Source organism: Microcebus murinus, chromosome 10 (genome assembly GCF_040939455.1).
Source record: "Microcebus murinus isolate Inina chromosome 10, M.murinus_Inina_mat1.0, whole genome shotgun sequence".
Classification (NCBI taxonomy): domain Eukaryota; kingdom Metazoa; phylum Chordata; class Mammalia; order Primates; family Cheirogaleidae; genus Microcebus; species Microcebus murinus.
The window spans coordinates 29,493,518-29,519,135 of NC_134113.1; the positions used below are offsets into that span (position 1 = coordinate 29,493,518).

General features: G+C 34.2%; 1 protein-coding gene across 13 annotated transcripts in view; it reads left to right on the forward strand.

Annotated features, from left to right (window-relative positions):
- The window catches only part of ATP2B1 (ATPase plasma membrane Ca2+ transporting 1), a 112,606-nt gene extending 88,667 nt beyond the window's left edge, over nt 1-23,939 (forward strand). For 6 of the 13 annotated variants that reach the window (XM_012753872.3, XM_012753870.3, XM_076007112.1 and 3 more), the window contains 10 exons: nt 998-1,177; nt 1,831-1,918; nt 2,277-2,383; nt 7,816-8,007; nt 8,237-8,450; nt 8,936-9,147; nt 10,574-10,681; nt 12,442-12,624; nt 12,998-13,084; nt 20,697-23,939. In XM_012753872.3, the coding sequence (XP_012609326.1) occupies nt 998-1,177; nt 1,831-1,918; nt 2,277-2,383; nt 7,816-8,007; nt 8,237-8,450; nt 8,936-9,147; nt 10,574-10,681; nt 12,442-12,624; nt 12,998-13,084; nt 20,697-21,008 (1,683 nt within the window). In that variant the 3' untranslated portion in view covers nt 21,009-23,939. Of the gene's footprint in view, nt 1-997; nt 1,178-1,830; nt 1,919-2,276; nt 2,384-7,815; nt 8,008-8,236; nt 8,451-8,935; nt 9,148-10,573; nt 10,682-12,441; nt 12,625-12,997; nt 13,152-20,696 lie in introns of all 13 variants that reach the window. The other 7 variants (XM_076007115.1, XM_012753874.3, XM_076007114.1 and 4 more) reach the window with 3 other exon arrangements.
- Nucleotides 23,940-25,618: the final 1,679 nt, after the last annotated feature.

Below are 25,618 nucleotides of genomic sequence, written 5' to 3' on the forward strand. Positions count from 1 at the left end.
TGGCAGAGACACAGAAATAGTATGTTCACTATCAACTTGTGTGTAAGACAGAAAATTTTACAAAAATCTGGAAAACTATTCTAAGGCCAAATTGTGATACTTTGTTATACTGACAACTTTGTGGTTTACGTATAACAGTTGAGGAAATCATATATTTTTAAGGAATTAGTGTTAGAAAAAGGACTCTAACATCAAGTATATCAGCTGTTTTAAAGGAGGAACAGACACGAAGGCAGGGATACCAATTAAAAACCATTGCAATAGGTCAGGCAGAAAACAGTGGAGACATGATTCAGGGAAGGTTTGGGGTAGAATCTGTAGGACTCATTGGCCCTTAAAAGATGTGTAGGGGAAGGGAGATGACACTTAAGTTTTGATAGATAGGTAAGGGAAACGTGGTTTCCCTTTTAGACACTTAAATTGATGTCCACTTTTCAGGTAGAACAGTGAATCCTGCTTTCAACAGGTGAGGTGAGGACAGGGTATAGATTTGAAAGTTATTAAGATATGAATGGTAATTGAAGGTATGGCAGCAGGTAACCCTTAAAAGAAATAGACTGGGAAAAAATGAAAGCCACCCTTAACTGTAAAGAAAAAACAAAGCAAAACATTTTATTCCGGTATGATCTGGGCAGTAAAACCAGAAAGGTAGAAATCCACCCAGAAAAGAATTGCGTAGTAGTTACCACAGAGAAAAGATGCTTTAAAAAACCTTCAGTAAATAAATAATGCAAACAAATTAAGTAGGATGACAACTGAAAATGAAGCCTGAGCTAGGACTTTGTCAATGGACTAAGAAGTAAGAGATTATTAGGAATAATTCAAGAAACACTGAATATCTTGAGTTGAAATCAGTCATTATCATTGTCATTATTTATGTCATTGTGTCATTATTTGTGGGACTATAAAGGAATGCATATTTGTGCAGTGGGATCTTTTTTACTTTGGAAATACTGATTTTCTTTCATAATATGATTTTTTTTCCTATGTAAACCAGGTGCCAGATGCAATAAAAAAATGTCAGAGGGCTGGAATTACTGTGCGGATGGTCACTGGCGATAATATTAATACTGCTCGGGCTATTGCTACTAAATGTGGCATTTTACATCCTGGGGAAGATTTTCTGTGCCTAGAAGGTAAAGACTTTAACAGAAGAATACGAAATGAAAAGGGAGAGGTAAGAATTTTTTTTGGTTTTTTAGTTGACAATTTTTAGTATATTAAGAATTTCATTCAACATGTACATACTTAATATGCATTATGGTAGGCACTGTGCATGAATAAATGCAAGCTATACCTTAAGAAGCCAGAAACTAAGAGATAAAAGTGACAAGTAATAAAAAAAAATTAGCTCTAAAGGGAGTGAGCACTTCTTGCTGTGTTTTCTGAAAGTAATGGCAGTGAAAGTAGGCCAATTTCAGAAATACAGTATATATGAGAGAGTAATGGCAGATGAATTTGGAAAGGCTTATGGGGCATATTTTAGGGGAACCCAAAGTCTATTTTTTATGTTAAGTTATGAAGTTCCATTTTCACAAGCAATGGAGGGATTTTTAAAATTTGATCTTACAGTGAGCTGTGGTTGTCAGGTTTGAATATGCATCAGAGTCACCTGGAGAGCTTGTTAAAACAGATTGCTGGGCTCCACCCCAGCTAAGGTAGACCTGGGGCCTTGTGCAAGAATTTGCATTTCTAACAAGTTCTCAGGAGTTCCTGATGCTATTAGCCTATTGACCACACTTGGAGAACTGCTGATAAATATGCTAGATAGCTAATTTGGATTTATGAAACTAGGTTTGGGCACATTTTAATTTTGATAAAAATTTATAGATTGAGCAAGAGCGGATAGACAAGATTTGGCCAAAGCTTCGAGTACTTGCAAGATCATCTCCCACTGATAAACACACGCTGGTTAAAGGTGAGTAGATTTTTCACAATTGTTACTTCATAATTTCTTAATACAGAAATATGTTCTGTTTCATAAAATAATTATAATAGATACTGAATATTAGATTGAGTCATGGATATAAAATCTGAATACATTTAATATCTTAGATGAATTGTGTTTATTTTCAGTGATAACAGGATATTGCTCCTAATATAACCATAGTTTCTGGAGTTGGTCTTCCCATAACATCTAAGCAGTTTCCATTTCTATGTTTGTTTAATTGTTTATTTTTAACCTTGCTTCTATAAACTGACTAGTCAGGATATTCTGCAGAATCACCTTATTAAAGAAAATGTTTTCACAGCACAAATATTTACTTTTATTTAAGGTATAATTGACAGCACTGTCTCAGAACAACGCCAGGTTGTAGCCGTAACTGGTGATGGTACAAATGATGGCCCAGCTCTAAAGAAAGCAGACGTTGGATTTGCAATGGTAGGAATTTACGTATTCAAGTATTGAGATGTAACTTACTAGCTGGGTTGTTTGTTTATTTGTTGACTAAATTACTATTGATTTTAAACACTGTCCCTCAAGATTAATTTGAGAGATAATTAATAAGCCCAAATTGGTTTATAAGTCTAATCAGTTTACATGAAATCTGACTAGAAGATGGTTCCTTTTGAACAATTGTAATAATATCACACATTTACCTTATACTCTGTTAAATTTTTAAATGTCTGTCATCTCATCTGAACATTACCACAGCCCTCTTAAGCAGGACACAGGCTTAGGACAGTTACATGTATTCAAATTAAAAATATAATTGAGAATCTTCCACCAAACTAAGAATGTCCTTTAAAGCATAATAGAACCAGACACAGTGGCACCTCCTATAATCCCAGCTACTCAGGAGGCTGAGGCAGGAGGATGGCTTGAGACCAGCCTGGGCAACAGAGCAAGATCCTGTCTCTTTAAAAAAGAAAAAGAAAAAAAGAAAGTAAAAGAAGTAATTAAATGTCATCATTTTTTATATAGTTGTAATCCTTTTTGATTGGAAAAAAATCTACTTGTTTTTCCCCAAGTCCTCAATTTAAATATTTTATATTCTTTCAGTTTTATTCTATTTTTGGAAAATACAAGTCCATAATCAGTTCTTAAATCCAAGACAATTCTTAAATATAAAACTATCATAAAATTGAAATTTTTTTACCTAAATTTACAGCAGACTCCTTTGGCTACAAAACTTGTTCTGAACTAATGTGAGCTGGTATTTGTCTTATTGTGAATATTTATAGGGATATTAATAGGGTTTAATGGGGTACTTACCACTTTGGGGAGGATTTATGACACAGATATGATATGTGCCTCATCTCTCTGAAATATGAGAGACTTTGAATTCTGAATCACAATCTAGCCCTAAAGGTTTTTAGATGAGAGAATGTTTATGTGTACCAATGTTTATTTGCATAATTTGTCCCCCTGATATTTTGCTGCTAAAATAGGAATTTAGAAGATCTACCATGGTGGCAGCCTTTCAACAAGAGTGAGAGATGTGAAAAGGAAATTATATGAGTAAATTTCCCACAATCAGAAGCAATGAATCCAAGATCTACCCTACCTCATCCCAAATTTATACGGTTGGCAGTTGTATTGGTACAAGCTTTTGAAGACTTGGGAATAGTAGCTGAAAAGAGATGAGGAATAATTAAGCACTTTTTCTTTTGCTTTAGGCAAACAAGATCATTCCCTTTAGGAACACAGGATCACTCACTGCTACTCCTGAGCATTTAACAGGATTCTTATTGCAACTTTCATCCAGATAGCTGGCCAGGAAGGCAGTTATGTAGAATGTGTTTTAAAATAAAAAAGCTTTCTTCCCAAAACCTGAGTATAAGACAGATGCTATAGACTTTAAATAAATACAGGTAAATATAGTAATACAAAAAAAAAGTACAATGACTAATTGGTTTCTGTTTTCTTAAGCTCTGAAGGTTTTAGGCCCAATTGTACTGCTCTTTTTTTTCTTTAATGATAACATCAAAAATCTAAATTTATTTCAAAATTAGAATAAGTGCTTAATGGCTTAGACTTAAAACCACTCTTGCTCAAGCCTGAATTTACTTTGTGCATTTGTTGTTAAAACTTAAACTTACTGTCTTAGAGATTTTTTTTAGTTACCCACAAGATATTACTATTGATTAGTTCTTTCTAAATATGTCTCCTATTTTTTAGGTAGAAATAGTATTTTGGAGCATATTCTCTTAATCAGTCAATCAGTAAAGTGTGTGTGATCTAGATTCATAGTCCTCCATTTCTGTGGGTTCTGCATCTGTGGATTTGACCAACTGCAGGTCAAAAATATGTGTGGTGGTGAGGAGTAGGTAGTTCTATCTGTACTGAACATGTACAGACCTTTTTTTTCTTGTCATTATTCCCTAAGCAATATAGTATCATGAGTATATACATAGCAAGTTTTGGCCAAAGAAAGTCCTTGTCACATTATATTATTCTTACAAAAAAACAATTACCAAATATAGAGATATTTCTATCATCAGACTGAATACCATGGTGTATTTCAATAACCAAATACATCTATGGTAGTAAGATCTAAGTCAGTTAAAATACTGTCTTTTTAAACTTTATTTAAATTAATGAGGGATTCATTTGTTCTTTATCCAAATATTATGAAGCTGTATTCTGGTCCAGAAACATTAGAGGTGAATAATTGCTGCATCCTCAAGGTCCACAACACATGGAAGTAATCATAGGGTAGTGACAGCTATAAAGGACTAAACACAATACATTAAGTATTGTAAGAAAAAAGTCTTCAACTCTGGCTGTAGAGACTAGGAAAGTTTTTCTGGAAGAGGTGCCATTTGACATGAGGGAGGGAGAAGAGCATGCAGAAAAGTGCAGCCAGGAGGGCCCTCATTTGTCAGCAAATTACATACAGGTAGTTCAGTGTAACTAGAAGAGGGTGTGGTGTTGCAGAGGGTTATCAAGCTGAGAGGATTCACAGGAGGCTACATGAAAAGGTCCTTGAATTACCAAGAGAAGGAATATGTTCTTTTATCCTGTAAAGATAAGATGCTTTTATCCAGCATTTCCCAAGCAGACTTTTGATGGAAGTAAGATAAATTTAGAGACCTGCACTGCATGTTAACATACAACCCTGAGAAGCTCATAAAAAAAAGCTGTTTAACCTTTTTTGACTGAAAGTTTCGCAGACTTGTTTGACTATGGAACTGGTTTTTATTTGGATACCAATTAACATCTTAGAGTTACCTTTTAAAATTTTAAGGATTTTGAACAGGGGAGTGATGGCATTTGTAAAATATGGGCGTGATTAGAATCAGAAAATCGTGGTGAGCTTGGACGTGTTAAATATGCTGCACATTAACAGTAAAATACTCAGATTTGGAGCTGGAGGCTAAGATTCTAAATTAAGATGGTTTCTTCATTGAGTATTTTGAGAAAGGTTTCATCTGAATTTTGTTTTTATCAAAACAATATGCATATAGCATTTAAAAAGCCAGATAGTTCTATAGGACTTAATAGTGAAGCCCCCTGCTACATACCATCTAGTCCACTCCAACTTTGTCTCCCCAGAGGAAACCATCTATTTTAGCTGTTTCTTTTGCTTAGTTGTATACCTTCCTATCTCTGAATCTCATGATTCTAGTGGATTTTGATGTTTTACATGTACAGCATCAGCTACTGACTTTGATTAAAGAAAACGAGGGCTTAGTGCTTTCACAGGCACACACACACAAGCACCCTCACCACATTCACCCCATATACATCTGTGCTTGCTACCTCTATCCCATCAGTCTTCCAGTAGGCTTACATCATAATTTATGTTCGGTCAATATTCAGTCCTTACTATGACTGTAAATGCTGTTCCAAGCTGAGCCATGTGGTCTACTGTATAATTACTTTTCCTTCCTTGCACAACTGTTTGTATTGCCTCCCTGTAAGTTGTCTTTTTTATTTGCTTCCTTTTTCTGTATATATTTATTTATGCATAGTTTTTCTATGTACTTAACACTAATTCACCCCCAAATTTTGCTTTCAATGCATCAGAGACCTCTGGCACTTTATCATTAGTTTCACCCTATTAGAGATACCTATCTCACATCTTTTGACATGCTTTAATCAGGACTCAGTTTGCTAGATTTATTGCACAGCTGTAGGTAGCTGTCTTGTTTGTTAGTCCTCCACAGTGGAGGATTTCCTTTACTTCTCTCTTATGTTGGATCTTGTACTTCCTGGATTCAGTGGCATCATCTTTTTTGGATTACTTCCTCATTTAGTTGAACCATGTCCGCCAATTGTTTCCTGAGAAAACATTTGTCTTTGTGCATTTTGTCTTGCTATAACAGAATACTTAAGACTTGGTAATTTGTGAACGATAGAATTTCTTTTGGCTCAAAGTTCTGGAGGCTGGGAAGTCCAGGAGCAGGGCACCAGCATCTGCTATGTGTCATCTCATCCAGAACGTGAAAGGGCAAGAGAGCACAAAAGCAAGAGGGGGACAAGCTCGGTTTTATAAGAAACCCACTCCCAGGATGATGACATTAGTCCATTCATAAGGGCAGAGCCACCTAATCACCTCCTAAAGGTCCTACCTCTCAACTCTGTTGCATTGAAGACTAAGTTTCAACACATGAACTTTGGGGGACACATTCAAACCATAGCAGGATTCATAAGAATTAAACTTTTTCATAATTTTCATAATTTTTATGAATCATACTCTCTTCTGATTACTGCCCTGTCTCCCTGCAAAGATAACCAGTATTCTGAAAATTATTACTTTAGCCTGGTTTTGAACTTTGTACCAAAGAATCATATGAGTTATTTTGAGTTCATCTTCTTTATTCAGCATTTTTTGTGAGATTCTACTGTTACATGTAGTTGTAGTTCACTCATTTTTATTAATGAATGATTTATTAATCTATCTCATTCTCCTTTTGACAACATAGTTGTTATTAGTTTGAAGCTAAGGGCATTTTCAGTGTCTTCAGTAGACTTTCAAGAGATCCTCTTCTTTTTTTATTCCTACTTTCACTGCTGCTTCCAGTGCTTCCTGATACTGTCAAGTTCTGAGCTTTATGGAGGGTTCTGTAGTGTAAAAAAAGACCATTTCTCTTCTTGCCCTGCCATTGACTTTAGGATTCAGATTTCTTGGATCTGCTGAGTTACTTACCATTTGGTTATCTGCTTTCTAGCCTCTAAGTTTCTTTTTGTTTGTTTTTTGTTTGTTCTGGTAGAATCTCTTTTCCCTCTGACTTTGTCTTGTGAATTTTTTTTAAATACACCTTTTTATGTGACTTTTAGAAGGAACTCAAGTAATGGCCTTTGTTTGTTCCTCTGTTTTTAACCCAATTTGAACTTTATTTTTAATGCTTCATTCTTTGATCTCTGCTAAGCCAGAATGTCTTTAACAGCAATATCTTAGAAGAACTATCTTACCTTCTTTTAGTGTAATTTAAGTCAGTATTTATTAGGTATAATGACAAAATTGTTATTAATTGTATATTATCCTTTTGAATATTTCAAAGTTATATTTAAAAGATTAGTATAATTCACAGAATTTGGCCAGGCTTGGTGGCTTATGTCTATAATCCCTGCACTTTGGGAGACCAAGGCTGGAGGATTGCTTACGGCCACAAGTTCCAGACCTCCCTGGACAGAATAGCGAGATCCCATCTCTAAAAAAAAACATAGCTGGGCATGGTGGTGCATGCCTGTAGTCCCAGCTACTTGGGAGGCTGAGGTAGGAGGATCACTTGAGCCCACTGGAGTCTAAGGTCGCGGTGAGCTATGATTGTGCCACTGCACTTCAGCCTTGGGTGACTGAGTGAGACCCTGTCTCAGAATAAGTAAATAAATAAAAAATAATTCACAGAATTTTTTTTTAACAGGGTATTGCTGGAACTGACGTAGCTAAAGAAGCATCTGATATTATTCTCACAGATGACAACTTTACAAGCATTGTTAAAGCAGTTATGTGGGGACGAAATGTCTATGACAGCATCTCAAAATTCCTTCAGTTCCAACTTACTGTTAATGTAGTAGCAGTGATTGTTGCTTTCACGGGCGCCTGTATTACTCAAGTAGGTGACGATTTGTTTATTAAAACTTGTTTATTTTTAAGCAAAAATGCATAAATCTGCCTTTTTGAAGTACTTAAATATTTAAATAAGCTGAAGCTGAATGTTTTGGGTTAATTGATATAAAAATATCCTGTTCTGTTCATTAAGTTTTTAAATCCACAAGGCTTCCTGAGAATTGCTGAGTCCCTGAATAGTTGTGAATGTCTATTAGGAAACATATCTTTTCTAGGATTCACCGCTTAAGGCTGTGCAGATGCTGTGGGTAAACCTCATAATGGATACGCTGGCTTCCCTGGCTCTGGCAACGGAACCACCCACTGAGTCTCTCTTGCTTCGGAAACCTTATGGTAGAAATAAGCCTCTCATTTCACGCACAATGATGAAGAATATTTTGGGTCATGCATTCTATCAACTCGTAGTAGTCTTTACACTCTTATTTGCTGGTAAGAATTCAGTGTCTAATAATGATTCAGTTAATTGTTTTTGTTCCAAGCTATAATAATATCATCCGAGATGTTTTAATGTTATAAATTTTTCAAGAACCTAAGTTCTATTCCTGACTTCCCATTCATCTTTAATTTTCTCCTCTTTATCAATAGGTGCTTAGTAAACTTTGGGAGGCAATATGATAGATAGTTGGTGGGGGGAATGAGTTCTGATTTCTTATCTTGGTTCTGCCACTAACTTAGATATATGATCTTAAGCAAATCAATGTAGTGTTTTGGGGGCTTCAGTTTTCTCATCTATAAAATAAGAGAGTTGTCTTAGATAATCCCAGATCCCTTCCAGTTCTTTCCATGCTGTCATTCCAGATGAAATGAAAGCTCTGGCTAAGTTTTATTGTTGTATATTTCCTTGAAATGTTAACCTTGAAATGTTAAATTATTTTATATGATAATTACAAAACAGTAATTTTTCATTCTTTCAGGAGAAAAGTTTTTTGATATTGATAGTGGAAGAAATGCTCCTTTGCATGCTCCTCCTTCAGAACATTATACTATTGTTTTTAATACCTTTGTGCTGATGCAACTTTTCAATGAAATAAATGCCCGGAAAATTCATGGTGAAAGAAATGTGTTTGAAGGAATCTTTAATAATGCCATCTTCTGCACAATTGTTTTGGGCACCTTTGTTATACAGGTGGGTAATTGCAAAAGATAGTTTCAAATTTGATTATATGGGAGACATTAGGTAAAAAGGTAGTTTGTTCCAGAAATTACATGACAGCTGTGTGTGTGGAGCTATTGCCTTGATGTATATAGTATCATGTTGATTCAAGGTATATATTAAAGAATATAAAAACTCTGTCTCTTGTGTTTAGAAGTAAATGCCACAACTAACTAGACAATTTTATTTCTTCCAACTCTTAAATGAAAGTTTTATCTTTCTTACGAAAGTAAATCAGCTCTTCACATTATTCGTTTGTTTCCCCAACATCTTAATATTCTTTTCACATCCCTCACTATACCAAAATAAGGATAAAGTTTAAATGAAAAAATTAAGAACATTTGTACAAGTAAATATTGAATTTTTTTCATGCTTATTATTTTCTTGGCTTACAAAAGAAAATTATTCCAATTTTATATCTCTATTACAATCCAGACCTAATTGTCAAATCTGTTATGATCTGACTGATTGGGCTACTAACACACCAGGTGGGACTTTATCTGTAGAAGTATACGAATAATGACTTTAAAAAATGGTAGAATTATCAAATAAATACATATCACTTGAATTAGAATAAAGTGGAGCTAAAAGGAATGGAATTTGTAACTTTAAAAAAAAAATTTAATGTTAACTACCAAAATTATTCTTATCAATTTTAATATTTGGGAGCTACTTAACTACCATATCAAAGAGAGCCCTATCAGACTCACAAGAGGGTCAATATTGTTGCTTAATTCTTAATGTTTCCATGCACATTGTTTTAGGTCATTTAGAATAAGGAGGGAAGCTTATCACTGTATTAGGAATTTTAATTTATGCACATCATTAGACTTCACTCTCTTTATAGAGGAGAGCAAATCTGAGGGCATACCACCTGAGCTAGCCCATATTTCATAAAACATTCAAGTTGTTTTTCTTCTTTGTAAATCTATTCATATTTATCCTGACACGTCTAAATGTTAACTAGGAATGAACAACTATGTGGAATAGAAAAAAAGATTGCATATTTTGTCCACTTTTCCATAACATATGGTCTTTTCTACAAATGTATACTATTGTTTGTGAAAGGCATAAATTATTCAAAGAATTATGCTAAATACAGGGAAATGTAGTTATTTGGGGTTATATCAGAAACAGTATAAAGTTACTCTTGATCATGAGAATTTTTGATTTTTAGAAGCATAATTTGAACATGAAATATGCATGCATTTAAAATATTAGGCAGAGATTTTACTTTGTTTCAGTTGCCTTGTTTTCAGCTGTGAATATCATAATACACTATCAGAATAGTGGTTGTTCAGCTTGAGATCTAAAGGACATAAATTCGGGTGTTTATTAAAGTATACGAATTTTTAAATTTAAATGATTTAAATAAACTTACTCTTGATTATTCCTCCAGATAATAATTGTGCAATTTGGTGGAAAACCTTTCAGTTGTTCAGAACTTTCAATAGAACAATGGCTATGGTCAATATTCCTAGGAATGGGAACATTACTCTGGGGCCAGGTAAAAATCTCATCAGTTTTTGTACAAATGTAAAGTGATTTTTTTGAAAAAATTGAGTGTGTATTTTCTTCAGTGAGTTCCATTACTTGATTCTAAATAGTTAACTTTCTAGGTCAAGAAAGGGAATTTAAGGATTTTTTTCCTAATGTGTAGTATTTGTTACAGGATGTGGTATGTATATTACAAATTATGCCTATACAAATACTATTTTAATTTCTTATTAAAGATGATGTATTTATAACTAGTTAGGATGCTAATATTTGTATCTTATTCTATGACCTATTTTTACATTTTCAGAATAAAGCTTCTTTACAAAAATTTAAAAATAGTGTATATTTCTTTTTGTTATTGTAATTTAATCCAAAATATAGCATAGGAAAAACCTTGAGCTGTCCTTAGAGAATATTTTTATAAAAATAATGGTATCTGCAAAAAAGTCACAGAATGATGTTTTAGATTATTAGGATTAAATAGCTTTAACAGTGTATATTTAAAGTATAATGCCTGAAAAATGAGATATACCTCATCTTAACTATAGGCAGCCTACTTGCAAATAGATGTCATTATTTTTTAAAGATAAGTGGTAATGACATATACATTGTTCCTTTTAAGCCTATTACTATTACTGTAAAACTATCTGGTAGAGAATCTATGCTAATGTTTTCTTAAAGAAAGGTTAACATATGTTACAGTATATAATTTGTGAGCTAACTTATTGTCATTCTGCAAGTCACTGAACCAAACTTTCAGGTTTTCCTTAAATTTAGCTCAATCTTTGTGCCTTTTTATTTCCCTTTTTTCTGTTTTAGGTTCTGAGGTTTCTCTTCTTACCCTGTTACCTAATTATTAATAGAGATATTCTTTGAAATAGGACCCATACTTGGTCCACATTTCTTTTTTGATTACCATTTTGATTATTTCATAATGTTTTCTGATAATCTGGCCGATTTTTAGGAAGAGAAAATTCAATACCACATACATACCCAACAAGTTTTAAGTTTTACTGTATGGTTGATATCGTCTATTGATTTTAAGTGTGCTATGGTGGAGAGAGCACTGGATTTGGTGGTCAGGAGATCTTGGTTCTTAGTCACTCCGTGTCTCTGAGCCTGTTTCGCCTCTGTGAAATGAGGTGGCTGGACTAGAAGTTCCCTGAGCAGAGTATCTGACTGCATGCTTGTTTCTCCCCGATAAATCCAACTTCCCTCGGTGGCTGTTAACACAAGCTAATATTAATACATACCTATCGGTGATTTTTGTATTCTTTGTTTCACAGGGCATCTGTTTCTGTTTGGTGTCATTATTAATCAGTGTTAATACAATTTTAAATGTTTGCATTTTATAAAAATAAATACATTTAATAACCAGAACTATTTTCAGTGTAACCTTAATGATTTTTCAAATTTTTATATGCTTTTTCTCATTGAACTCTTAACAGCATTAATGAAATATAAACTTGCATATAAAAGCATGGTTTTATAATTAACTGCCTTGAATGTCCTAATATAAAATATGGAAAATGTAATCAGGTTAATTTCTATTCAGGAAAGGTTTTTACCCTTCAAACTTAAATCTTGTGTGTCGCTAAGAGAAGAATATTTTTTTGTTCTGGGAGAGAAAGACTAACCAACAGGACCTCATTGCTTCGTTGGTAAAGATAGTTGGCTACTCTCACAACTTTTAATACCTTTGGTAGTAAATTGATCAGTTTAACTGTACTTGATATGATTTATTTCTAAGTTCTTTCCCCTATGTTGTAGCTTATTTCAACAATTCCAACTAGCCGCTTAAAATTCTTAAAAGAAGCTGGTCATGGAACACAAAAGGAAGAAATACCTGAGGAGGAATTAGCAGAAGATGTTGAAGAGATTGATCACGCTGAAAGGGAGTTGCGGCGTGGCCAAATCTTGTGGTTTAGAGGTCTGAACAGAATCCAAACGCAGGTATGGGCCTGGTAGAGAGGTAGGAGAGATGCTGGGAGCAAGGGCTTTTTGACCTGGGGAGGAGGTTCAAGTGTGCTCCTTAACTTCCTTTCTAGCCTTCCCAACCCACAAAAGTTACTGTTTTGAAAAATTGTACTGGTGCCTGGAATGAATGAAACTTTTAACTGATTATGAAAGAACGTGTCTATATGCCCCTAAGCTCCTTTTTTCCTAGCTTCCCCCCCCCCTTCATCTCAAAATGCTACTCTTGCCTATTTATCTGCTCTGTAAAAAGTGCCTTTTTCTTTTTATATGTTGATAGATGGAATGGTCCTTTCTCTTGTTCTCTCTCTCTCTTGCTGAGCAAGCTGTCACAATCTCTGATTCCTTGCAGATGGATGTAGTGAATGCTTTCCAGAGTGGAAGTTCCATTCAGGGGGCTCTAAGGCGGCAACCCTCCATCGCCAGCCAGCATCATGATGTAACAAATATTTCTACCCCTACACATGTAGTGTTTTCCTCTTCTACTGCTTCTACTACTGTGGGGTGTGAGTGTGTGTTCCTAAGTGCATGAAATTAACATTTCCTACTTCACACACCTAACGTTTCTCATTTTCTCCTTAATGTTTAAATTCATTGTTCAGGCTTTTCATAAAGCTTTCTTTTTGTAAAGTGGATTGAGACCTCAAAGTGTTGTCATTGTTGTTGTTTTATTTCTTAGAGGGCTAGATAACAGGTGGAACAATTGCAACCAGAGATTAAATATGAAATCTGTGAGCTTGTCTCTGTGCTAACTCCTACAGTTAATATGGGGAATAAAATTGTAGCTTAGAATTTATGAAACTACTATAAATTTTTGAGTATATGCCTTTAAACTTGTTTATACTGCATGGTTCCTAGAAGCATGTGATTTGAAACTGATCTAACAGAACGAGGAAATTGCATTTTTAAATCTAAAAATGAATTCAGTATTTTGACTTTGATCTTGTCCAGTTTGGAAAATAAGTTAGTAGCCTGAAGAAAAGTTCTTAGTATATATAGCAGTTGCTTGCCTTCTTAATCTGTTTGCCTTGCTTTGAATTTTTTTTTTTTTTTTGAAAGGAGGGGGGTGGGTTCCTCATGGAAACTTCAAAGTCCTGTGATATTTATGGCTTGTTTTTTTTTTCCCCCATTTGTATAATCAGTTTAGTTTAAAACTGCATCATAGGTAAGAAATGTTCTGTTAAGTTTCAAAAGAAATAGGGAGAGTAGACTGTTGATTAATTATTGAACCATTATATGTTGTAATTTTCATTAATTGACTGGAATAACAAAGTTTCTTTCATATTTGCAGTAAATTACAAACTCCCTGAAAGCCTTATAAGCTATATTATCTTACTGTGAATTATAGGTTCTTCTGATTTCATAGTGGATTCTCAATATATTGGAAGTATTAAAGATAAAAACCCAACCCCACTCCAAAAATCTGCTGAGTTACCTAAGTAAAGTTAGCCTTGTAGTAGGCAGAAAACTATCTTTTCCATTTGGTCTTTATCCAGTTAAGGAGTAGAGGAAGGTTGGGAAGCTGGAAAGAGAACAAATTAAGGGAGAAAACAGTGTAGACTATTTACTCAATGTCTGTTCTTTGTTTGCTTAAGCAATTGTCATTTGATGTTTTTAGCAGTGTTGTGAAAAACAGGCAGGATAAGAACTGTTCCCATTTTCCAGTTGTGAAAACTGACATGGAGTTTAAATGACTTGCCTGTAGCTAATAAGCAGAGACAGCATAATGTAAAGCAAAGAGCAGAGAAGTGCTCTAAGGACAAACTGACCCTGTAACATTAGGATATTAAATTTACATACATGGATTGAAAAGAATCTTCCTTTTAAAAATTATGTACCTGAATGACATGGTAAATGTAAATTACCTGGCCTTATGCCTGGTACAATCAGTATCAGTTATCTCCTCCTCCTTTAAATCTATGGATTTAAACTATGCCTGATTCTCTAGGGTTTCTGGATGGTAAGTGTACCACAAACATTTATGGAAGGCTCTATCATATGTCAAGGCTGTGCTAGAACTTCCAGAACCTGCAATCTAGTGAGAGAAACAAGTAGTTGCAAATTTCTTCATGGCAGTAAAACACAGAATATTGTAACAGGGTCCTTAGCCCACCCTGAGAAGTCATGGCAAGTTACTTAAAGGATATGACATCCAAGCTGACCCTTGATAAGGCCTCAGTGATAATAGCCAGTACTAAAAGAGTAATGTAAGGAGTTGTTGAAGCCAGAATGAAAAATAAGGGTAGCCAGACTAAGACTAGACCCTTCCTTCAAAATTTTCAGTTTGCAAAATTCCAAACCAACAGACAAGTTGAAAAATTAATATATGAATACTCCTCACCTGGATTTACCACTCATTACTTTATAATATCTGCTTTATCTACCTATATATTAATATATACTTTTTTCCTGAGCCATTTGAAAGTGACAAATATCATGATGTTTCATCCCTAAGTACTTCAACATGTACCTCCTAAGTAATAAGTCCTGTGTATAATCACACTGTATTATCATACCCAAGAAATTTAACATTGATACCACCGTGTTATCTACTGTACAGATACTTGGATGTCTTCAGTTTTCCCCATGTCCTTTATAGCTTTTTAAATCCAGGATCTCAGAAAGGATCATTGACAGTTTGTGTTCTCACACTTTAGTCTCTAACCTGGATCCATTCCCTACCTTTATTTTTTATGACATGGACTTTTTTCCCTTAAGAGTCCAGATTATCTTATGGGGTGTCCTATGTTCTGGATTTGTCTGATTGTTTCCTACTAACTAGCTTCATAATACATTTTTTGTCAAGTTTATCTCACGGGTGGAGTGTGTTCTATTCATTTTTATTTCAGCAATATTTTAAATAATTATTTTGTCATTTAGAGGGGGTGTCACATGCTTAGGTATACTGTATTTACTGTATTCCTCTGGTAGTGTTCCAGGTTCATGTTAAATATCAATTCAGTCATAAACTGTTTCAAGATGTACACACACACACACACACACACCTCTCTACACACCCACCTCACACTCTTTTCTGATGCACAGCTATATATGAAACCTCTGAGTTGCTGGGCCCACGTGGCCAAGGGAATAGTGTTAGACTTCAGGGAAGTAGGGACACACTTCAGAGAGTGGCAGAGGAAGATTTATAGTTCTTGCTTCCTCAGGTTTTGAGATGTTTACTTCTTTATATCCCATGTTCTCGGAATGTGAGGAGATATCCAGGGGCTGAATCATATCTTGTAATGAGGTTATCGCTGTACACTCACAGTTGCAGTAATTATATTGCTGTTACCATAAATATCATTCAACCTTGCTAGTAGAGCATTGTCTTAGGCACCAATATCAGCCAATTTATAGAGTTAATCAATAGCATTCTTACGTTTAATGAAAGATTTCATTTTCTCACTGTGTTTCTTGCCCTAATATAGAATAGTCTTAGAAATATCTGTGGATGTCAAATTTCTTTTGACCTTTACTTGGAGTCCTTGCTTTGCCAAGAAGAAGGAATAATAATCCATTTCAATTTTGTCATATACCAGAGTTGGAACATCTCTGGAGAGATCTTTTTCCCCTCATTTATTAGTCAGATCTTAACTCTTTAAGGTCTCTAGAGAAAACATTTTGTAGTTTTTATTTATAAAGTATATCATTCTAATATTAGTCTTCACCATTAATATATTGTTTTGCCAAGTAAATAGCTAACTAAGTCTTCCTGGAAATGAAAAATTGAGAGAAAATGTGATCTTCTAAGTGGAACAGTCAGCAAACTACAGCCTATCAGCCAAACCTGCCTTGTTGCCTATTTTTGAAAATAAATTTTTATTGGAATGCAGCCATGCCCATTTATTATTTACCTATGGTAATTTTGCACTACAAGGGCAAAATTGAGTAGTTATGACAGAGACAGTATGGCTTATAAAACCTTAAGTATTTACTATCTGGCCCTATGCAGAAAAAGTTTGCCAACCCCTGTTCCAGATAATTAAGACACTACACAAGGTGGGTCTCCCCCTTGAGAAAATTGAATATTCAAATACCCAACTTTGGAAACTAGCCTAGAGTTTTCTTGTTGCAAAATGTCTTTTACTTTACTATTGCATTTCTTTTTAAGTTAGTGCATATAGTAAAAGTAATGTTGAATACAAATATCAGAAATGGGCAATCTTTTGTAGAAAATACAGTATATCAGCTAGTAATTAAATAGTTTAGTATTTTAGAGCTATCTCCTTATATTATTATTTTCTGCTATCAAGAATTAGGATGGTATTTAGAAAAGTGAGTGGTTTTGCAAGGTACGTGATTTTTTGTTTTGATTTGTTACTTAAATTTAATGTATTGCTTACTTTGATAATCATTTTCAGTTTCATAAAATTCTTATTACAATCATCTTAGATTTTTTATTTACCTTATATGCTTCATGCAGTGTTTTTCTGTATTTTTCCCTCTGTTGAATAATTTAATTTTCAAAAAAAATTTTACATCAAAATTATTGAATTTTTCCTATTTCTGATAATTTTAGGAGGGTATAGTATGTTGTGTGTGTTAGGTCTCAATAGATAATAAGAAATTGAATTAAAAAACTAGGCCGGGCGTGGTGGCTCACGCCTGTAATCCTAGCTCTCTGGGAGGCCGAGGCGGGCGGATTGCTCAAGGTCAGGAGTTCAAAACCAGCCTGAGCAAGAGCGAGACCCCGTCTCTACTATAAATAGAAAGAAACTAATTGGCCAACTGATATATATATATAAAAATTAGCCGGGCATGGTGGCACATGCCTGTAGTCCCAGCTACTCGGGAGGCTGAGACAGAAGGATCGCTCGAGCCCAGGAGTTTGAGGTTGCTGTGAGCTAGGCTGACGCCACGGCACTCACTCTGGCCTAGGCAAGAAAGCGAGACTCTGTCTCAAAAAAAAAAAACAAAACAAAACTAAATAGCAAGGCTTAGATTTCAATAATGGGTAATTAGTTATTTATGTTTCTGTTTAAACTGAATTCTTTGTGTTATTAATATAGTTTCCTATCTACCTAAAGTATTATGCTCATAATTATTATTTTCCTCAGAATTGCTACTGTACTGTGAGAATTTCACATATAGAAAGTAATAAAGATCAAAGCAAGTACAAACTAGCTCAGTGTTGTGCCTTAGATCACGAGTGCTTTCTTATGTTCTTTATAAGTAGAAAGTAAAACATATCTGGTTCAGTGATTTCTGGTTAATCTAGATTTTACTCTGTCTCATGAGAACTGTTCTCTGAAAATTGCTTTGGATCGTGGCTGAACTGTCCTTTTAATATGCTGTGAAACTATAACCACAGTCATGTGGTTTATGTACAGGAGGCAGAAGAAGGAAGCATTAAACTTAATCTTAGGAAATATTTTGTTCTAGTGAAGTTTAGTGATAAAGTAAATGCCCATATGTCCTTTTATTGACTTCCCAGGAACCTGGAATGAGGAGCCCAGAAAACTGAGTTCTAAGACTCTTTAGCACTAATTAAGAGTTACTTGACAAGCCAGCCACCCATCCTCTCAGTTGCTTAGTTTCAATATTTATACAGTGGTTAGAATAAAATGTCTCTAATATTGTTTCAATAAATTCTTTCAGGTAGAAAAAAGAAACCTTACACCAAAATTGAAGTTTGGGTAAGAAGGAATTTAATCCGGTTTTGCCTGCCACAGCGTGTGTGTGTATAATTGTGTGTACACATACACTTGTTGCCCTCACTTGTTCAGTCTTTACACTCTGCCCCTCTTAGAGTTTTGCTAACTCGCAGATCTCTGACTTCTGAGCTCTATATATTTTCTAAATTTAACATATTCAAAAGTGGATATATTTCCCCCTTCATTGCTCCCTTCTGTACCCATATTGTTTTTAAAAAGAAAACACACAGACATCACTTAACTGTTTCTCTATTTTCATTGCCAACAGTACCAACAACCTCATCAAATAAGCAGCAGCTTCAGGGTCATCTTGAACAGTTCTCATCACCCATCAAGTTGGCCAACTGATCTTCAATTTATATTCTCCTCTGTGCCTGCTGGCTTCTGACACCAACTTATTTTTTTTTTTAGAAAGTTTTCTTTTTGCTTTTTAAGCTTTATTAATAGGACAGGATACTTGCTAAATGTCACACATTTAAAATGTGAATTGTAAGATTTCACAGTAAAACATGGAATGGTATACTGGTATACTTAGTGCTAGCATTGTTTATGTTCCAGATACAAAGCACTTTACATCTTAGTAAAGGGAAAGGGAAATAAGAGCAGTAAAAGAAATTGAAAATTACTTACTGCTATTCTTCAGTCAAATTAAGGAACCAAAGTACATTTGTACATGAATAGGATTATGAAATAGCATATGATAAGGTTGCAAGACAATATAGAATAGATGCTTGCTGCTCCAAGTGTGGATCAGCAACAGCATCACCTCAGAGGTTGTTAGAAATGCAGGATCTCAGGCCCCTGTTGAATCAGAATCTGCATTTTAACAACATCACAGGCTAATTTGTGTGCACATTAAAATTTGAGACGCTCTGGCATTGATACTTGTGAGCTAACACTGTTCTAAGTCTGTAATGTACTAATTTAATCTCCCGTAACAACCCCATAAGGCCAGATATCTTTATTATTTTCCATTTTATAGTTGAAGAAATCTGTTTGACCAGGGTTCCTCAGATAATAAGTGACAGAACCAGACTTGACACCCAGACATTTACCTCTGTTTTTCTCACTTGGCTGTGCAGACTCTGTATAAAGGGCTAAATGAGTATGAACTAAAGCAGCTTACAAACAGGGCTTGGTAAATCAGGGAAGACTGAGAAGAGATGAGGTTATAATCAGAAGTTGGGCACATGGCCCTAAGCTCCATATTACATTTTTCAAAAATATATTCAAAATGTTCATTTAAAGAAATTCATTAATTTATTCATTGCTGTGTTATGAGATGATTTTGGTGACATATCTTTTTCCTAGAATGTCAGTGTCAGTTATTTCTCTTAACATTATGAGTAAATATTATCTTCATTGTTAAACAGGCTTTATTAGAATCAGCGCAAACTGTATTTGAATTGATATATAGTAAGTGCTCGACTGCTTGGATTTTGTGCTTTTTTTTTTTTTTTAAATCTGAATGGCACTGGGTTAATGACACCTAACATCAGAGTGTGCTGTAATGTTTTTGAGTCTGACTGCCCATTAACCTCGTTGGTTTATACAATAGACTTCTGAGAAGGAAGGTGAATTGTTGGGATTTTGTTTAGGGGTGAAAAAATACTAGAAAACTTTAAAACGTTCTATCTTCCTCTTGGGAAATTTTTTTACAGAAGAATCCCAAAGAATATTTTGTTTTTGTTTTTAATCTTTTCTTTCCAGAAAACTATAGTAATTGATTTAAGTTTTAATCTGTTATAAAGAAAAACACTAACACTTTATAGATAAATGGCATATACTCAAACATTTATAGCTGTTTAATGGCATTTTATAGATATTTACTCAGGTTTTGTCTTTGTTTTTATTTTTAATTAAGGGAATAGTGGGGTAGATGTGAGTTCATTGTGGCATTCGGCATATATTTGCTTGGCTTTTTCATAGTCGGTGACACCCTAATTCCTAGCATGATAAAAAGTAACCCTTTGTGCTTGACTTTGTTTAAATATTTGAATTGTTTTCAAAAATACATTCCTTTTAATTGAAAAAAAAATCAGCTAAGCTTGTGTATGGTTAAGTTTTGTTTTGTTTGTTTTTCGTTTGATTTTGTTCTCTTAGGGAAAAAATCCTATAAAATGGCTATTAAATTTTTAGCCAGTGACAATGAAATTTTCTTAGTATTACTTTGAATTCTATACCTCTTAATTCTTAGAGTATGTGGTTTTGTTGTTCTGTAGTGTCCTACTAAAATATTCATTTTTTTACAGTGTATTGCAAGTTCCACTGCATTACATGCAAATATGATTCACTCATACCTAGCTGTTTGTGGATTCAAACTCATAAATGAACCATTTTTAAGTTAAGTTAATAGTGTACTGATACCTTTCTGTGTTTTCTTGATATTTACAGATTCGAGTGGTGAATGCATTTCGTAGTTCTTTATATGAAGGGTTAGAAAAACCGGAATCAAGAAGTTCAATTCACAACTTTATGACACATCCTGAGTTTAGGATAGAAGATTCAGAGCCTCATATCCCCCTTATTGATGACACTGATGCTGAAGATGATGCTCCTACAAAACGTAACTCCAGTCCTCCACCCTCTCCCAACAAAAATAACAATGCTGTTGACAGTGGAATTCACCTTACAATAGAAATGAACAAGTCTGCTACCTCTTCATCCCCAGGAAGCCCACTACATAGTTTGGAAACATCACTCTGATTGTAAGCTGAATGTTAACACACTAGCTGCATTGTAAAGAAACAAATTGAAACTGGGTCTTTTCACATATTGTGACGGACAAGATAGTATTCTTGTCTTTGGACTTCAACAGAAGACACACTTGTACGAATGTAGATTTATTTTTTTAAAAAAAAAAAGCAAAGCTTTCTGCCAGACTGAGGGTGCTTTTTGGGGGGTGGGAGAAATGAACTGACAGATAAACAGTAACTCAGCGTAAGTGACCCGTGGATCATCAGTAGTACCCAGGAATGGTCCTGAACAGTGTATTAGCAGAGCTTTAGTTTATCTCAGTCCTTGATGGGAGAGAGGGAGGAGTAAAGCTGGGCGAGACAAAGAGCCCTGGATCATTGAATTGATACTTTAATTTCTGCTGTTGGCTGTTAATAATTTGGATTATTTATGTTTATAAATGATACAGATCTGTTTACAAGGTTTGTAGATACTTTTTTTGTTCCTGTTCATAGATGGGAAGCTTCCTTATAACTGATGCAGAGAAAAATTAGTCCTTCAAATACTGCTGTATTTTCAGGAAAAAAAAAGGGGTGTTTCTATTGAAACTGTACTAAATTTTTGCCTACAATTTACCTTGTTAAATATTGTAGATAAATTGCTAATACTAATAGCCAAATAGATAACACTAATGCTTTGTTTAAAAAAACAAAAACAAAAAAACAAAACGAAACAAAAAAACATGAGCAGTGGTGTTCTAATGAAGTTATGGCATCTGTCCTAATTAGTTTCTTAAATACATTTACTACTTAATGGTTTTGAAACAACTGTTTAATTTTTAAAATTTTTGAAAACTTGCTAATAACCTTTTGTTCAGAATTTAGTAGATTGTTTAATGCAGGACATCAACTACATAATGAAAGATGCTTGAAATGCTTTTGTTATTTCAGGCAAATCAAATTAAATCAAACTATCAAACTACAAAAGAACCTTAGTCCTTTTTGTTTTTGTCTAAACATGTTAGTTCAGTGATGTCTTGGTGAACTGTGAGTGAACTGTATTGATTTTTCTAATAAATTCTTAGAGACCTTCATAAACAGCATGAGGGCTGTTGGCATTTTGAAAAAGGTTAATAAGTAGAAGCATACATGTTTTCCTTTTGTTTTAGAAACTTGTTTGTAAACATAAATAAATATGCCCTTTTATAAAATAAATTCATGGCAATGTTTTCTTAAAAAACATTTCAGCTTCTTTACTCAATTCTGCATATATAGTGCATCAGTCTTTTCTCTTTAACTACAATTGGAATGAATTTCAAGATGGTAACAGCCCCATGAAATATCACTTTAATTCCTTGGTGGTAATCTAATAGGTTGAGAAAATTATTACAGTTTCGCCATTTGACATATTTCTCAATAGAATTTAGTTTGTCTAAAATGCTCTCACAGTTTTAAGAAAAAATAATGACCACCATTATCTTTGATACACTTATTTTAATTCCGAAGTGGCCAAATAACAATTAGATAAAATGAGATTATATGAAAAGGTGAAAAAGGTTCTAAACAGATATTTTTAGATGTAATAATTAACCATATGCTGGAATGCCTATCTCTCAGCCAAGTGGATTCTTTAGCTCTATCTTTCCTTTGTCTACCTTACCTTTTTTGCCTCTGTCTTTACCCTTTAGAAATTAGCATTGTGTTAGGGCCCAGATTTCACCAGATACACAATCCTCAAAGTTTATGAGGATTACTGTGACATCTGAGAGTGCTGACTCAGCAAAGAAACATTTAGTTGATGGTGCTTGATATTTTTGGTAGGTGGGGGAAATCTTTTTCTCTCCATCACATCTTTGCAGTAATCCTCTGCAAGTCTTAGAAACACATTGGCTCTGTCAGCATTTGTAATTGTATATTTCTTCATCGGGTATTTATAGCAAATCATACTGTAAAAAGAGGTAGCATGATATGCTGGGAAGCATATTAGACTAGGAGTCAAGACCTGGTTTCTAGTCTTGGTTTTGCCATTAATGTGCTGCATGATCTTGGGAAAATCATTTACCCTAAATGAGGGTGGTGGACTAGACTCTATCTTGAAGAACCCTTTCAACTCTAAAAATTGACCCTATCAACTGGAGAGCCTGCAAGGCATAGGGAATAGAGAAAAGGGAAATGTTTTCAGTTTTTTTTTTTATTTTGGTTATGCTTAAATATGAATGTAATTACCAAAAGATTTAGAAGTGCATGTGCTTTGGAGGATTTGTATTGAGCTTTTACAGTATTCATTTTTCAACTCAAGGCAATGGCTTTTTACACCAACTCTAATACATAAACGGGTCTTATGACATCCATGAAATAGTAGCAAGACATGCTTAGTGTGTATTTCTCTCTTTGAGACACTGTAATTTCTACCAGAAATTTCCAGAGCATTATGTAAGTAGAAAAAAATGCAAGCGAGCTGTTAAAAGATCTTGGATCCCATTATATAGTATGTATAGCTGAAATCTGTAATTCAATCACGTTTTCTCTTTTATCCTCTAACCAAAAAATTGTTTAATTTTGCATCCCAAATGTTTTTAATCTTTGTATATTTTTTAAAAATCCTTTTCTCCTCATCATTGCCTTTTTTGTGGTTGTAAATAGACTTACTTGCACTTTGAAGATGAGTTACTCCTTGTCATCTTACAAATATGTGATATGGTAATTTTCATAACAGATGTCAGTTTTGAACCAAGAAATGGTGATTTGTTTATAAGAAAAAAAACTGGCTTCATTTCTGTGAAATTGCTCTTTGAAAATTTCTTTTTACACGTGTAAGCCAACTGAGATACCGTGACGGTGTTGATTTCTTTCAATGATGCTTACCATCTATTTTAGCCACTGAGCCTTTTATTATTTGTCTATTTGTAAAGTTTATTTGTCTTAACTCATTTAATAAATATACTGTTTATCTGTTTCTGAATGGGGACTGAACTTTTTGAATATTGATTTGAACATCAGATTTTGGAATTACTTTTTTCTACTTGAAATTTTAAAAATCTAATTGATGAAAATTCTATAATGTACTTGAAATGTTATGGTTGTGTTACAGTGAATCAGTGTTCTAATATGCATGATCTTGCCTCCAAAATGAAAGTGGGTACACAGTTCCTACTCCTACCCACCATCTTCAACCCTTGAAGCACAATAGGTCATTTCTGCAACCCGTGAGAATATAAAGTTTTGTTTTTAGAATAGATTCGTTTTTCACATTACCTGTAAGAGCTTATTTTTTCATTAAATAATCCAAACATGTCAATAGCAATTATCCAAATGCTATGGTAAAAAAAAATAATAATAAAATTGGCCTTGTTTGGTTTTTATAATAAATTATTAACATAAATTAGCAACTATGTTGAAGTACTGAGTAAACTTTAAATGATATTTTTCAATTAGTATAATATAAATCAGTAAATTATTGAGTATATTTAAGTACCATATTTGTGACATGAAAGATACTTTCCATTTTGTCAAATTGAGTTTTCTATTTGTGTTATTTATTAGAATTGAATTTTGAGTTCTCTTTGTAAAATTAACTGAAATAAGAAAGGGAAATTGCTGTAAGCCTTTGCTTGTTGACATTTCTCCTTGCACATGTTTTTAGAGGACTCGTGTCTTATTGAAGCTACCTTCTTTCTTTAACCTGTGCTACTCTAAGACTCTGAGGCCCAAACTCCGCATCAACTTTTATCTTTTTAAATTATTGTTACACTCATTTGAAGACCAAAGGAGTAAAAAGATACCATTGTTACCATAATTATGCTACCTTACTAAAAGTAATCCAAAAAATAATCTTTCTTTTGGAATAAGTATGTTTGTAGTATAAAGAATGTTTCAGGCCAGGCACGGTAGCTCAGGCCTGTAATCCGAGCACTCTGGGAGGCCGAGGCAGGCGGATTACTCAAGGTCATGAGTTCAAAACCAGCCTGAGCAAGAGCGAGACCCCGTCTCTACTAAAATATAGAAAGAAATTAATTGGCCGACTAAAAATATATAGAAAAAATTTGCTGGGCATGGTGGCATGTCCCTGTAGTCACAGCTACTCAGGAGGCTAAGGCAGTAGGATCACTTGAGCCCAGGAGTTTGAGGTGTCTGTGAGCTTGGCTGATGTCATGGCACTCTAGCCCGGGCAATGGAGTAAGACTCTGACTCAAAAAAAAAAAAAAAAAAAATGTTTCAAGTAGTAAGGGAAGTTGGTTGTATTCCTGTACTTCTCTCATCAGATTGTGTTAAAAAGGAAGTTAACTTTATCGAAATAATTACTGTTTAAACAGATTGATAATTTTACTCCTTAAACTCTCAATTGAGAGTTGACTTTTATGCTTTGTCTTAGCTATTTTTTTTGACATTTTCCCCTTAAAAAAACACTTCAGTTTATAGATGACTGTACTAAATGTAAGCATTTTAATCTATATTCTCCAGTGTGTCATTATTGAACAGCATATAATTAATGCTTCCAAAGTAGGGACACAGTTAAGAAAATGGGCATTTGTACTTACACAGTATCAGTCTCTGGCACAACCCTTAACCAGTACTATATCCTAGGAAAACTAGTTTCTAGATTAGTAACACATCTGGATTTGGGTTCAATGCAGGAAAGTC